This window comes from Zeus faber (genome assembly GCF_960531495.2).
Source record: "Zeus faber genome assembly, chromosome: 2".
Taxonomy (NCBI): domain Eukaryota; kingdom Metazoa; phylum Chordata; class Actinopteri; order Zeiformes; family Zeidae; genus Zeus; species Zeus faber.
In genome coordinates, this window is record NC_137189.1 from 16,081,954 (window position 1) to 16,098,373 (window position 16,420).

Below are 16,420 nucleotides of genomic sequence, written 5' to 3' on the forward strand. Positions count from 1 at the left end.
TTCAGTCCCCCTTTCCGAAATGTTTAACTAGAATTCTGTCCTTATCTTCTTCCTCTGTGTGAGTAAAATTTCCCCCAAAAAAGGAGCTAATCTGTGTTCTGTTTTCTCCCTTCTTCCGTTACACACACCAACCTTTCTCATTTATTGCGCTCCATCCCTAAACATTTTCGCACCCTGCATGTTGGCGCCCGCTGTCCCTCACCTTCCCTTTCCCTGCACTTTCTCGCTCTGCTACTCATCCGCCTCATCTTTCGACTCCTTCCCGTGAAGCTGAAGGCCGTCGATCGTCCCCACGAGACAGAGAAGGTACCACGGGTGCCGCACGACCGCAAGAAGGAGTGGCAGAAGTTGGCGCTGGGAGCCGAGCTCGCTCAGGAGGAACCTGAGGAGAAACTGAGAGAGGCTAACGACTCGGCTGTCTACCACGACAGCAGGTGGGTGTCCCCAAACACTAGCCAGCTCCTCCCAGTGTTTAGTTGTATTTATATTTACGCTTCATGGTTTATGTAATAGACTCAATATAACCAATAGAAAATGAAAGTTATGGACTCAATACAACCAATAGAAAATGAGATTCTAGGTTATAATATAAGATATAACCAATAGAAAAAAAAAGTTCATTGATTTCAATTGGCAATTTCTGTATAATGAGTACCACAGGGTTATGAAGTACTATAAATGAATGGTCATTACTTCTATTTATCTTGAAATACCACTACATAGCTTTCTTCTCGTCAATACAAATGTGCTCCTCATCAGAGAGGCAAGGTTTGCGACGTCAAGGACAACCTCAACCTACTCATACGGCCTTTAACAAAGAGCCACATTTAGTGACAAGCAGCAGATGAGGTGGGACTAAAAGTGTTTCTCATGGCGCAGGGCTCCGCTGTACATGGAACACATGGACGGGCCCTTCTCGCTGGCCGCACTGCCCTACAGCCAGATGAATGAGCTGCTGAACCGCACCGGGGACCGCATGTACTCGCGACCCCACGACCCCCCGCCGCCCCCGCCCATGCACCCGCTGGGAGACATCAAGCCGCCCTCTATGATCAGGTATCTATCAGTGGTCATACCCAGTAATGTGTACGTCAAATAGACGAAGTGTACCTAAAATGCGATGTGGGTGTTAAGCGCAGCTGTGCAGCAGCCGCACGTATCAGAGCGTGAATGCTTCTTCCCACCTCCGACATCAAACGCTCTCCTTGTGGACCTTGAGGTAAACAATAACATCCATCACATCCAACACGTCCAGACTCGTGAGAAGGGCCCATCTGACCGCTTCATCTTACTCAAGAGGCAAATAGTCAGTGCAAAATGTGGCAGGTTGGCAGGGCTGTGGCAGGTTGTGGCAGGTTGGCATAGATAGATAGATAGATCCAGCAGCACCCAGCAACAAAATAGATAAAATAATAATTAAGCAATAAAGAAATACAATGCAAAATATGAAAAAAGAAAATGGCAATATATGTAAAAATTGGAAAATATGCAATAAACCTTAACTGAAACCTAACCAAACCTAAAAAATAACAGAAAAACTATTTTTAAAATGACCCAAAAAATTTAAGGTCATGTCCAAAAATGAAACATACGGTCCTATAAAAATATACGATCATATACTTTGATGAATATCACAAATACCTTGATATCGGTGATTTGACGATATTTTGGTGAAGGCTATTAAAATCTAATGCAGTCATAAAGACAACATTCAACTACACAATATCCCAATAACCAAAACCCTAGAAATAGCCGGAGACCAACAAACCCAAGCTTACGAAGTTAACTAAAATCCCAAATTATATCTCATAACACAACATTTATTTTAAATTGAGTCCTACAATTTTACAACTTGTAAAATTAAACTGAATTGCAACAATAACCGCTTATGTAGTATTGTTGATGAAAAAGTCCATTTAGCATATTACTTCTATTATCCAATACTATTACTTATCTCGATCCAACTACTGCATTTGTTTGTGGTGCTTTTTATTTTCTTTCACCCCAATGGTGAAAACAAGGATTTTGCACTTAAAGTGTTGGCTTGTGAGGGATAGCCAGAGGAGTGGTGAGGGGTAAGAAAGGGAGGGAAGCCAGGGCGAAGCGCTGGATCAATGAGGCGTTGCGGCCAGCTCAGGGATTTGAGGCTGCTTTCTGCTGCGGTCTGAAGCGGCACTTTGTTTTTTTTATCACTCTGTGAGAAGAAGCAGTCAAGCCCCGTAGCTGTAGCTGGAGAATTATCTCATTGATTTTTTTTAACGGCCTCGGAGCAATGTTCTCCTCACTCGCAGTTTCTATCATTCCTTGTCTCCAAATCTTGTTTATGTATTTCTTCCACTACCTTCTCCAACCTTTGGCTTTGCCATCTGTCACTTCAACCTTTTACACCATCTTATTTCTGCTCTCTGTTTTCTAGTTTGCTTTTTGGCTTTCCGCTCTTGTAATCCATCTGGCTCAGTTGGCAATGGGTTGTGATCGTTGAATCTAGATAAAGTGGGGAATCGCGGTGCACCTCCTCAACCGGCTTTGTACACAAACTGCCTCAAGGGAGCCCAGAGGTGAACCCCCCCCCCCCCCCCCAAAAAAAAACGAACCGATCCCTCAGCCGCCCCCGCTCAGATTTTCTTTTTTTTCTGAAGTCTGAAGCTATTTTCTTTGTAGGAAGAGCTGATTGTAAATACGTCGGGGTCTCGTGCTCTGATGGACTGATTTGTGGTGACTATGTGGTTAGTTTTTTTTTAATGCTGAAATCATCAAATTATTTTCTAACCGTGTGAAATTCAACAATGTCCACACTTTTTCCCCCGAAATGGGCAGATACACTCAACTTGGTCTGTGCTGCTCGGTGCTTCTGTGGGGACCGTCTTGATCCGGAAGAGAGTAGAGTCGATGGATTCCAACTTTATTAGTTCTAAAGAGCTTCTACAGAGACTGTTTGTCTCTGGCCAGTGTTTAAAAATGTAATCCAGTCTCATGAGCACTGTTTACTCCAATGCTGCTGATGCAAACTCAGTTTGAGACCTACCTTAGATTGTCTTCTATTTGAATTGCTTGAACTCACTTACTGACTCTTACTGACAACTGACTCTGAGTAGTCCTCAGAGAGAGAGAGGAGAAAGATGAGCTAAAAATGCCCTGTTGTGTTCTATAACTGGTCTCTTTGAGATGTATCCTCAGTTGACTTCTTGGCAGATAGGGGCATAGATTTTTTTTTTTCCCCCAAAGGTGCAATAAGGGATGTGATGAATAGAGAGAAGGTTATAGGTTATTGCTCTGCAAACTGTTTGAATGGAACTTTAAACAAGTCTCTCACTCTCGCCCCCCCGCCCTCCCTCAGCTCCAGTTCAGGATATTCCGACAGCAGACCTCAGTCTCCCGCTCGGACCGCCGGCCTCAACTCCGGCACTCCCCCTCTGCCTCCTCCTCTGCCCCCGCCTCCTCCCCCCTTACCTTCCACAGGCTCAGGCCTGCGGGGCACCCCTCCTCCCCCCATCCCTCCCCTGCCGATCCAGCAGCAGCCCCCGGCCATCCCCCCTCCGCCCGCCCCTCTCCAGATCGCCCCTGGGGTCCTGCACCCCGCTCCACCCCCCGTGGCCCCCCCAATGCACTCCTCTCCGGCCCGTCTCCAGCAGGTCATGGACAAGGGCCTGCCACTGGGCCTGTCTGGCCAGCCGGACGGCGCCGCCCTGCCGCCTCCCCCACCACCGCCCCCACTGCCCCTTCCCGGGGCGCGAAGCTCCTCCCCCTGCCCCCCGGGCGCGCCCCCTGTCCCCTCCTTCCCATCTGCGGGTGCGATGGCCTCGCCCATGCCGCACACCTCCGGCCACGAGGCGGGGTCCAAGAGACACCACCCTGCCAGTCTGCCGCCCATCAGCGACGCTCGCAGCGTCCTGCTGGAGGCCATTCGAAAAGGTGAGTTTCCATAAAATAATTCCGTCGTTTGTTGTCTTGCACTGATATCATCATAAAATGAAGACATCATGATGTGTTGAAGCACTGTAAGTGGTCAAAGTTAATGCTTTTCAGAGGATTTGACCTAAAAGTGCCCACAATATGTCATACGCTACCGAATAGATCAATGAATCAATTCATTGACAGGAAATGTGGAATATATAAGCACATTTCAACAAATATTTCAATATGTATGTAACTGTTAAATTCCGTATGATTGTGTGCAGGTTCTTTAATAAACCCTTCGATGCAATGATTTTCATGAGCACTTTGTTCAGCGTTTGCAGAATTAATCTGAATAAAGCTAGGTTTATACTTGCCCCAAGCGTGAGGGCGCGAGGGAGTGTGCGCCCCAAATTACGTCACCACGGGGTGCCGCCATGGCGCATTGGGACCAGCACAATGTCTTTGAAGGGCTGTTCCCTGGAAATGCATTGAAAGCGATGGCAGATTTTATTTCTTAATATGTTAGACAACATTGATCCGCAGTACAAGTCAGATGTCAAATTCAAAATCGACCAATTACTTTTTGACGGGGAGACAAAATACTAAATGCAAACAGCTCACCCAGGTTTGGGTATTTTATTCTAAATTAACAGGGTCGTTGTAAAGTTCAGTTTACAAATTAAAGGTAATGTTTGTATCAGTATTTATGTGCAGTTTCTTTTTAGAGAGTTTTGCAATGAGGGAGAATAATTACACATTGTGTAATACATTGTGTTCAGTAAGTTCCTCTGTAATAAAATGCTGAGCAGGACATAACTTCAACCCTCCTCTGCTGTCTCTGCATGGAACGGGCTGACAGACCAGCACCTTTCCTCCTTGTCAGTGCTTTTGTCAGTTCAACCACCATGAACAGCAATTCCTCCTCGGCACAAACTCCGATTCTGTGCATGCAGCCATGTTTGCGCGCTGTCTAGCACTCTTCTTCTATAACTACTTCCTGCTCCACATGGTACTTTCTCTCTACTGCCACCCTTGGTTTCTGAGAATACTACAACGGAGAATGTGCCAGCTCTCAACGCTCTGCGCAGGCCGTGCGTGATGCCGCGCCCCTCCCATTTTAAAGTACAACTAGGGCTTCTCCCCTGCGGGGCTGGAGGTAGTCAGCTTCTCACATTCTGTCCCACAGCGTAGATGCAGCTAGTAGATGCATTTTAAACTTGTTGAAACAAACAAACAAATTCTAAGCAGCATCCGGCCAGGAGGAAATAAATCACAATAAAATGGGTTCATGTTAATGCCAACGATGGGAAAATGTCAGCCGGGAGAAGGTATAATGTGTGTGTGTGTGTGTGTGTGTGTGTGTGTGTGTGTGTGTGTGTGTGTGTGTGTGTGTGTGTGTGTGTGTGTGTGTGTGTGTGTGTGTGTGTGTGTGTGTGTGTAGGCATCCAGCTGCGGAAGGTGGAGGAGCAGCGGGAGCAGGAGGCGAAGCACAAGCGCGTGGGCAACGACGTGGCCACCATCCTGTCGCGCCGCATTGCTGTGGAGTACTCAGACTCCGAGGATGAGTCCGAGTTCGACGAAGGAGACTGGATGGAGTGACACCACCAGGACCTCAACTCCACCACCACCTTCATCGTCACCACCGTCAGCGGAACCCCTCATATCTTTTTTTTTTTTTTATCCTTGTCTCTGTTCTGTCTCCATTCCAGCATCCGCAGTTCAACCTTGTTTCTTCCGCTGCTTTGTTTTGTTCCGTTTTTTCATTCAAAATGAAGCCTCATACATGTTCGACTGTTCTGTGGGGGGGAAAAAACTTTTTTTTTAAGGATCACTTGGTTTTTATTTCTTACATGTTCAACGATGTTGTGTGTCGATGTGGGGGGGGGGGGGAGGGACACAGAAAGACCAAGAAGGAAAAAGGTGATGTGTCGCACCTATCTTTTAGTTCTCATCTACAACTTTGCCACCTGTGGGTTGAAAGTGTTTCTTGAATGGATGCCGATTTTATTTTACCGTCATTTTATTTACCTTTTTTTCTAACAAAACACTTGGCCAGTAAACGCCAATACAGAAGACTTTGAGAATGGCTCCCGCTGTGTACATTGGCTGCAAGTTTTTTTTTTTTTTGCTTTGTTGTCTTTTTATTTTTATTTTTTATTTTTTCTTCTTCGCTCTGACATCAGGACTTATTTTTATTTTGACAAACAAGCAAAAGATTGTGACAAAATGGCGTGTGAAGACTGCTGTATCACCGGTGAGAATGGAAGGCTGCTAAGTCTTCCATTAATTCTACGCCGAGTTCTGTCGGTCCCCGAGGGATCACCGGAAGCCCGTTGGATCATGCTCAAATTGCGTTCGGCGTGTCTGCTATTTCCCTCGAAAGCACCTGCGGTTGGCGGAAAGCGATTGGCGAGATGTTCGCCGCCAGTCCTGTCAGAGTCCATTACATGCCGAGGGTAGAGGAGAACGCACGCTACAAACGCACTCGGAAACGTTGGTGATGCAACCGTGTCCAACCAACTCCTGGTAAAAACCACTCGACTACACACTCAAGGCAGCTCTCGGATCCTTTTTCACTCTGTTTCTGCTGCCGACCAGTTAGGTTCTCAGCGCGGTAACATTTACTCTAGGAAACCAGAGGAAATGTATAAGGACTGATTCTGCCTTTCTTTTCGGGGCACATTTCAGAGAAGATGTCCGCCATCGCTTCGCTTCATTAACGTTTTCTTCCTTTTCTAATTGCCTTATTGTTGTATAATGCGTATTGTTGAGTTGATGAATGTATTGTGCTGTTACTACTTGCCTGCGCTTGTATGGATTAGCTGTTTCTATGTTTGTGGGAAAAATTTGGGGGGGACCGTGGAATTAAAAGCTAAATAATAAAAAAAGAATAGACCAACCCTGAATTCCATGTAACTTATGTAACTGTTGACTGTAACAGTTTGCTTGAATTAATAAAAACTAATGTTATGTTTCACATTAGATGTAATGTGGTTGTTTTGCTCTGGTCTGGTCGACCACATCACAGTTTGTCTCCGAAGACTCACTGTACTTTATTATTATACACACGCTCCAGGATAGTGCTGAAGAATCTCCCATGATTTCTCCGTTGTTGTGAAACCGTCATGTGGCTTAGTTGCTGGGACACAACACTGCAGAAGTCCAAACAATCCACTTCTGTCAGTAATTTATAGCACAATACAATGACATTACATTACATTACATTGCATTTAGCAGACAGTTACTATGTTACTGTATTAGAATTAGGGTGACCAGATGCCAACAAAACAAATGTGGGACAAAGAGTATGTTTTTGTGGGACAATGTGGAACACGTTACCAATGCAGTGAGAGGTCATCTAAAATTTTGGTATAATGTCTATCTAACTTAGAAAATAAAGATCTCTTCCGCCCCTTAACTCGTAACATCTCTATGCTTTGCCCTTTTTGACTCGCATGTACTGTGTTGCTTCACATCGTATTCCCCTCCGTGTGAAATTGAAAAACAGCTCTGGCAAATTTTGTAAAAAAAAAACTAAAAAAAACTCTTGAGAATCGCATTCCACCGTCTTCACCCAGTTATACTGTAAGTAGTTTCTCCGTCTTGGTTATGGCTGCATTTCCTTTTCTTTCTGGTAGTTTCCATCGTATTTGCCTAAATCTGCATACGTCGTTTATGACTTTGTGGTGACTCGCCTGGTAGCTGTGATGGGTCAACATGCAATTGACCCACGTGTGTGCAGTTTGATTGACCTCCAATGCAGCCCCCTGACGACAGCCTGCTCTGCTTTCTTTACAGTCATTGTTGATAAAAGCCAGAAAAGGCATCTGTCCTGCAGTGGTTTGACTTTTGGATATTAGAGCTTATCAAAATGTGGGACGCGGGACAAGGGATATAAACGCCTGGTCACCCTAATTACAATACAGACCCAGGCCTAATACAGCCTAGTGGATGAGACGATTTGAGGCAACAGCTTTCCGAATGAGGATTATCATACTTTAAAATAATTCAAATTACATCCATATCGTTACCGAGACTCAGTTCTACTCCCTCAACTAAGAACCTCAATTCTCAAGCTGCATTCTGTTCATTTCCATCTCATGCCTGCATTTGAACTGTTCTTCTCTCCGCTCTCCCTCCTCTTTATCGATCTCTCTGCCTTCTGTCTTTCTCCTCTTGTCTTGCTTGTCTGGTTCTCATACACACACACACACACACACACACACACAATCTGAACAAGTTGCTCCTGGAGTTTTGTTATTCATTAACCTGTCACTCTTTGTCCCTGGAGCAGGCGGTGCAGAATAAGCCGGGCATTCCAGCTTTCATGCCGGGGCGGTAAATGACACACGTGCCTTTAAATATGGCAGCATTGGATCAACTGGGATTAGAAATTGGTTTTATTCCACAATGCTGCCCGCACAAAGACCCAGCCCTGGCAGACAGATGCTTATTAAGAGACTGTGTGTGTGTGTGTGTGTGTGTGTGTGTGTGTGTGTGTGTGATTATGAACCCTGCAGATGGAAGCGGTCAATGGAAGTTTTACCCAGCCAGACGACCAATTTAGGACATAATTCTCAGAGCCCCAACCAGACGGAGAAACATATCAAAGAGTGAATGAAGGTTCTGACTTATTAGATGTCAAGCGCACATTTCAAACATTTTGGTTCCCCTGAATAGTCCTTGCGAAGCAGAATACACTCCACTCGACTGCTGCACCCAGGAGGTTAAAACCAAGCCCAAGAATCTTCTAATAAACAGCAAAAAGCCTCCGACCGACCCTGGCCCTCCGAGTTGGCGTGTTTCGTCCTTTCTAAGCTGTAGTCTTATCAAGTCAAGACAAACAGAGGAAAAAAAAGTTTCAAGAACCATGGCAGATAACCCATTTACACACTTGGTTTATTATTTGAAATAGATAAACCACCAGGGGGGGGTCTTGCAAATATGCGACAATATGCAGCTACATGTCCTCTATCTCTATCACACAATGTTAAAAGACTTCCCCATCATCAAGGCCTTCTCGGGAGTTTGTCGACTACGGAACATCTTCGCTCTGGAATCGGGCATTGTTACAAACGAGCCTCGACGCGGCCGAATGGAAAACCCCGGTTCCATGCGAGGGGTGTGGAACGGGCGACACGGGCGACAAACGCGCCGAAGCGGCGACGACTTTTGGGCGGGCGGGGGGCGGGGGGGGGGGGGGGGGGGATCCTTCACCGACGCACATGCGCAGTGGCTTAACAGCGGCGTGAAATACAATGACGCTGCTAAACAATCCAGTCGCTCGTTGGCCTTGTATCGGCCCCGCCCTTGGATATGTCCTCTATTCCGTATTTGAACAATCCACCCCAGAATTGTATATCCCCATTGATTGCCATTAAAAGATTTTTTTTTTCCCCCCCTTAATTACTGAGAGGAATAACTGTTATAAATACATTTTAAATAAATAAATACATAACAAAAAAACAACAACAAAAAAATCATGTAGATGTGTGCTTTTTAAAGACGCCGAAACGAAATTGCTCCACTTCCGGTTCCCGCGCGGACAACGCCGCGCGTCACTTGACTCTGAGCGCGTGACTCTTCCGCCGCGTCACGTGCCTCTGGACCTGGCGGGCACGCGCGCCGAAGCCCAGCGTCTGCAGCGACGCAGCGACGAAGCGCAGCGTGGGCGGCACGCACAGCAGCACCAGCAGCTTGGCGTCGCCCCCTAGCGGCCACACAGGAGGACGGCAGGTCACCAGAAAGCCACGTCTATCTCCACGTTTTTCTTGTAGATCCTGTGTGTGTGTGTGTGTGTGTGTGTGTGTGTGTGTGTGTGTGTACCGATGGCGTCCTGCAGCAGGTGCGTGAGCTTGCTGTTCCTGTACGGGACGTGGGGCCTCTGCTCGGCCAGAGCTCCCAGCACGTCGGCCAGGGCGGACAGGCTGCGGTTGATACACGACGTCTCCCACAGAGCTGCGCCGGTGACCCCTGACATACCTGTGTTCTCACACACGCACACACACACACACACACACACGCACACACACACATACACACACGCACACACGCACGCACACACACACACACACGCACACACGCACACGCGCACACGCGCGCGCGCACAAGTTAAAATATTTTAAATGACAAAGAAATGAGGAAAAAAAACAACAACATCACGCATGTTTTCATAATACGCTTGTGTTACGGTAATAACACATTCATTCACTATTCATCAAAAGATTCCCAATTCTGTTTTGTGTAGCGATCACTATATTGACTGTCCATTCATAACGAGGCAAATGAAGGGAAGGGTCATAACACACAACTGTAGGTGTGTCAAGTGAACATGACTAATACCATTTCATTAGTAGCGTTTCATATTCGCCCTGAGTCTTATCGGATGCTCAGATGTCTGAGTGAAATTCAAATGCATTTTTCTAAAGTAAATCGTATTATTCACCATTCCGATTATTTATTATTTGATTTCTTTATGTGGAAAGGTGTCATGGGTTGAGAGTTCATAAAATACACTCTTTAAAGTTTTACACCTTTTTTTTAATACGGAAATTATTGTAGTCACAATATCTTAAATATTTTGAACATTATTTACATTGAAAGTGACAGGATTAAGATGAATCGGATCACACACACACACACACACACACACACACACACATACAGACACACACATACACACACCTACACACTCGCTTCCCGCCAGGTCCACCAGCTGCAGCTTGGTTCTGGAGAGGACCTGGGAGAGGCTGTGCCTGGGGGAGGGACAAGGGGAGAGACAGGGGGAGGAGGGGGAGGAGGAGGAGTGGGGGGCGGCGGCGGCGGTGGGGTTGGCACGGCGACAGCGGGGGCTCCACCACTCCCTCCTGGGGGGCGAGCTCTGCAGCTCCCGCTTGGCGCTCTGCAGTCTCCGAGCTGCAGGGGCGGTCAACAAGGGTCACCAAGGGACTGATGATTATTATGAGGTGTGTGTGTGTGTGTGTGTGTGTGTGTGTGTGTGTGTGTGTGTGTGTGTGTGTGTGTGGGTGTGTGTGTCCGCACCCAGGGCCAGGGCGTTGGGGCTCTTGGAGGAGATGGTGAGCGTCACCACCAGGTGGGAGCGGGAGGAGTCGGAGTGCACGAGGGTGGGACAGTGAGCCCGGAGCTTCACCACACGGCTGATCACCTGCATCACCTCGGACGCACTGCACACAGGGCTGCACAAAACACACGCGCACACACGCACACACACACACACACACACACACACACACACACACAAACACACACATGTTAGAGTACTGTATCTATCTTTCTATCTATCTATCTATTTACAGTATCTATCTGTCAAGTCAAACCCAAATCCAAGTTTGCTCAAATTCCATTTTTCTAACATGTGTTTGCGCTCTCAGATGGTATTATTTTAAAATGTCTCGTTTTACACCCCTTCCCCGTCCCCATCCCCCCTGGTACTCACTGGTGCGTGAGAGCGGTGACCTGGCTGGTGCCCGAAGACGTGGTGATGACGTCGCGCCGCTGTCCCGGAGCTCCGCCCCCCTCCTCGTCCTGCGCCAGCAGGTCCAGCACCTCGTTGTTGTGGACCTCCACCACCGACACCTCAACCGCGTGGAACTCTGCCGGCTTCTCAGATATCATCCTGGAACGCAAAAAAAACAAACAAATCCAATGATGACTTCCAACCGACTGTCAGCTCTTTGAGCTTCTTTGCTGCTATGGTGGCTCAATAAACCCAATTCATTACAATTCTGAAGGATTCTGAAATCAGTGGTTCTAAACTTTTTTTCCGCGGAGAAAACCTTTTTAAAAGACCACATTTTTTTTCCCAGGTATTTATTAGCAGTCGGTGGTCATTTTTGTCTGAATTGGTTCCATTTTCATGATGGATAGAGCTAGGTTTTTAGGGCGTACAATACATTAGAACATATAGTTGTGGATTTTGTCACAATTTATATTTGAACTTACACTCATGTGGGTTTTTGAACCAGTATTTGATTATTACTGTAGGAGAGATATTCCTCAAATCATCCAAGGCCTCACGACCCCCGTGTGATCTCTGGCGACCACTTTCAGGGTTCTGGCACCCCAGGTTGGGAAACACTGATTTAGATCATAATATAGGAACGGGAACCTCTTTATTAGAAACCTGGGACCATTCTCCCAGGTCTCTCACCTGAAAAGTTCCTGGGCAGCTTTGGGGATGATACCCTGCTGCTCCTCCCACTGGGCCCCTGAGTGCCCCTGGGAGCCCATCATGGTGTGCGTCTTCCCACTGCCCGTCTGCCCGTACGCCATGATGCACACGTTGTACCTGCGTGGAGAGATGGGAGGATAGGACCAATCAACGCACAGTGAATCCTGCTTTACACAGGTAGTAATAAATAAATAAAAGATTTTCTTTCCACACTCACCCGTCCAGCAGAGAAGTGAGAAGGGGCTTGACTTCCTTGAACACGGCATTCTGGGAGTCCTCTGGTCCATGTACCCTGATAGAGAAAATACCCTCTGACTATTTCTTCATCAAAAGTAAAAAATACTGAGTTATAGTAGAAAATAGAAGATATGGAGACACATACACTGTATATTTGTCTGTCCTTTTACCTTTCAAATTCAAACATCTTGTTGAGCGTTGGATTCCCTGCTTTCATGCCGTTCACCAACACAGTGTCCTTCAGAAACATAACAGAAAAGGGAAAAAGGAAAGGACAAAGATTACAACGAATGACCAGAAAGAAATAACTTAAAAAACCAGTTAATCCACTGGATGCACTCACATCACTGACAGCATAAACAACTTCGTCTGAAGGGACGGTCCTGGCAGAAACAAATCAAGAAAGATGTTGGGCTCCTCCTCCCCCTCTATGAAACATAAACTATTACGAGTATATATACACAAATAGCGCAGGTTTGGGAGGACCTTTACCCGGGAGTTAAGGTGGAGGAAGGGGTGTGGTCAAAGGGCAGCACTGGACGCACCCTACAGTGAACCCTGATGTTCCCTCTCAACTCCTGCAGCGAGGGGAAGAACAGATGAAGGACAGAAATATAAAGCTTGTTAGACTAGGATTCATCTCTCAGAATGTTGACATCGCTCCAGACAGGGAATCAAACCCTCACCACCAGCGCGTTGTGAAGCTCTCTCCTCCTCTGCTTCTCGGCCCTGCACTTCTCCTTCTCTTCCGCGAGAGAGCGCTCTAGAGCTTCCGCTTGGGATTTAAAGTCTGGGGAATAGAGAAGATCAGTTGTAGAGATTGTAATAACTATTGTTATTATTAGTTATTTTTATGATTATTATATACGATTTCTTATCATTACATATTATTATTGTTGTTATTATTATTATTATTAGTGATAGAGAGATGGTCCCATAAACGAGACAGTCATCCGATTGAACCGTCGTTCTACAACTTTTGCAACGTTTACAACTTTTTGGGCGGCAAGGCTTTTACCCGAGGCCACAAGAAAACACACAAAAGCGTCGTCATTCACTCATTAGAACACCTTCACCTTCCCTTTACTGAAGACCGAGTGAGGTAACAGGGTTGAGAGAGACAGTTAACCTTGGGTAACCTGGAGCTGTCACTCTTGTATAAAGGCAAGAGTGCGTGGAGGGATTATCACCACGACAACCTGGGTTAAGCTGCCATGGCCAAAGTTAAGTCAGAGCCCTTACAGTAAGTCACAATGAAGAGAGGGGGAGGAGGAAGGGGGAGGGTGAGCGAATGAGCCAACGATTGGAGATATCAGAGAGATTGAGTCTCTCAAATGGCAATGAACTGGGATGAACGCGAGGGCCCGGATTTGCGAGTAAAACGGTAGGAAGAGGACCTGATTATTGGGAATCGGCCTGTTTTACTGCCATGGCGCACGTTTCCGTGACTCACCCTGTGTGTCCTCCTGATGCTGGCTCTTCAGGGTCACGTCGGCTTGCTCCAGCTTCTCCAGCAGCTGCCGGCTCTGGATCTCCAGCTCGGCGGCAAAGCTGGTGTAGACTGCGAATACCTCCCTCAGGTCCTGTTTGAGAACCTGAAAAACGTACAGAGGAGGGCGGTCTTTACTCTGTGGGTCCACTGTGCTTTTCATGGTGAACATGATAGAGTTTTGGTTGTCTCTCTGGGCCTTTTTTCCAAGGACAGGCTTTTATGGGCATCAAGGACAAGGATTCATTTACTTAAAATACGTACCTGGGGAGCCCTGATAGATCTATTGGTCTTGGGGTCTGTTGACCTATTGGTCATACAGGGTCCAAAGGTTTGTCCCTTAACGGCTTTTCAATGTCTCTTCTAATGGACAAATTAAAGGGATCCACAGTCCTGTGTATGTTTTTACGTATCCCTCCATCCCTCCTCCCTAGGAATTGCATCCGACGCACTCTGTACCTGGACTTCGGAGAGCAGGTTGGTCAGGGCCACCTGGGTGACCTTCTGTGTTTGCTTCTGATGCTGGTGGACCTTCTGGGCCCTGACACCCTCCCCGTGGACATGGTGTAGTCTCCCCAGACACTGGAAAGAGAGTTTACGACTCTATGACATGACTTGACTACTCCACTATTGGACTAAAGTCAACCATTCATTTTTGTTCTCTACTGACCAGCAGCAGTCATATTATATTTCAAATTGCTGTATTATGAAACATTTTGTGCCAGGAAAAAGAGTGATCTGGCTTATTTAGCTTAAAATAAAGTGTCAACAAAACATTGATTCGCACACTTGATTCCAAAGATGGGAACCCTGCTTTAAAGGAGCAGAGAGTAAGTACCTTTAGCTATTTACTTCAGTGTGTAAACAAATTATTAAAAAATTGTGATCGATTGATTATTCAATGTATCCTCTCTTTCATGTTGCACTGGAGATGCAAGAGTTCCACATGTAGAGGTAAAATGATAATTCTAATTAATAATGATAAATAAGTAAATCGTAAGCACCAGGTCGCTCACCCTCATCAGAGTAAATCTAAGTTACAAACAGTGAATGTGCTTTGACTGGACGGTTCTATGGAGGGTAAAATTATAAATTTATTCTTTACTCACCGTGTAAACGGGGTAAACAGCTAGCAGTGCAACAGCAGAGAATCTTTCAGTGTTACTTTAAGACATTTAGAAAAAATAGTTTGAAAGATGTAAACCTTGATGAATAACAGCTTAAACCAAGGCCAACTATCTCATTTCATATCATCATATTAACATGTAGTTGATGTAATGTTTAGGCAGTTCGATTTTAATCTTGAGACATATTGAAACATTTAATCTTGAAACATAGATCGGAAGAATAGAACAGAATAGAATGAGCCAAATGGTGTGGATACTGTATAAACACTATGACGGATTGTCTCACCTCAGCAAGCCTCAAATGTAGGATGGCATTTTCAGTTTCCAGCTCCAGTATGTGCTCCTCTTTACTCTGAGAGCACACAGCATTATATTATCATCAATCAATGACTAGGAACACAGTTTGGTTGATTAACGGGTTTTCCTTCCAATAACAATAACAATAACTATATATATATATATATATCACCATTTATTAAATTATTATATTATAATCATTATATTATTATTATTACTCACCCTTAGTTTGTGTTCCAGGAGATGCACTTGGTGTGCAAATATCTGATCTCGGTTTATAAACAGTGGCATGTTTCAGAAAAATAAAAGTATTTAAGAAAAAACATGGAGCACGGAAAGGCCTCCGTCCCTTCCCTTTCCCTGCAGATCCACAGTGTCCTCTGAAGCCTCATAATCCTATTAGGACAGTGACCAGCCCTCTAAGTCCACTGTTGGAGTGGTGTGTCCTGTGCAATGAATGACATGAAATATAGACCACCACCCCACAGGGTTCTCTTTCTATGAGGCCTCTTGAATAATCATAATCATAATGCTGCTGGACATGGGTTCCTAAACTGGCAGTTGCACTAGAATCAGTACAAGGAGTATATTGGAGCAGTGCGTGGCAATAATATGAATGGCAGCATTGATTAATATACTAAATAGCATGAAAGCATCTGTTCTACATAACTATAGATGGATATAGCCATTAACCGTGACGAATACTGCAAAGAAAAAATTCTTCAATTTAATGATTGGCTTATGAATTATTATTATTATTATTATTATTATTGTTGTTGTTGTTGTTGTTGTTGTTGTTGCTGGTATTATTATTATTTTTATTATTATTTATGATTTTGTTATTTGGATATATGGTTATATTATTGCATCATTATAGCTGTATACCTATATATACCTGTTTTATTATTTTTTAAATTAATTTATTTATTATTATTATCATTACTATTATTGTCGCTGTTGTTCTTCTTATTGATGTTGTTCATATTGTTGTTATGGTTTTTGTTATTATTATTGTTGTTGTACTTGTTATTATTTTAGTTTATCATTATTATTGTTGTTGTTATTGTTTTGTTATTATTATTATTATTGTTGTTATGGTTTTCGTTATTATTATTATTATTATAATTATTATTGTTGTTGTTTCTATTGTTGTTGTTATTATTGTTTTTTTAATTATAATTG

General features: G+C 44.9%; 2 protein-coding genes across 3 annotated transcripts in view; one reads left to right on the plus strand and one right to left on the minus strand.

Annotated features, from left to right (window-relative positions):
• The window catches only part of wasf1 (WASP family member 1), a 56,938-nt gene extending 51,215 nt beyond the window's left edge, over positions 1–5,723 (plus strand). For both annotated transcript variants that reach the window (XM_080021109.1, XM_080021110.1), the window contains exons 7-10: positions 271–434; positions 880–1,056; positions 3,338–3,912; positions 5,339–5,723. In XM_080021109.1, coding sequence (XP_079877235.1) covers positions 271–434; positions 880–1,056; positions 3,338–3,912; positions 5,339–5,496 — 1,074 coding nt within the window. In that variant the 3' untranslated portion in view covers positions 5,497–5,723. The remainder of the gene's footprint in view (positions 1–270; positions 435–879; positions 1,057–3,337; positions 3,913–5,338) is intronic.
• A 3,732-nt stretch (positions 5,724–9,455) lies between these two features.
• Positions 9,456–15,529, minus strand: kif25 (kinesin family member 25; the record flags this gene model as incomplete). Its single annotated transcript, XM_080023092.1, has 15 exons — positions 9,456–9,607; positions 9,724–9,879; positions 10,582–10,812; positions 10,939–11,093; positions 11,354–11,533; positions 12,068–12,205; positions 12,306–12,380; positions 12,496–12,563; positions 12,669–12,708; positions 12,818–12,903; positions 13,012–13,115; positions 13,779–13,920; positions 14,274–14,396; positions 15,228–15,293; positions 15,461–15,529. 15 exons carry the CDS (start codon positions 15,527–15,529, stop codon positions 9,456–9,458), a joined length of 1,785 nt encoding a protein of 594 aa, XP_079879218.1.
• Between the last annotated feature and the right edge of the window lie 891 nt (positions 15,530–16,420).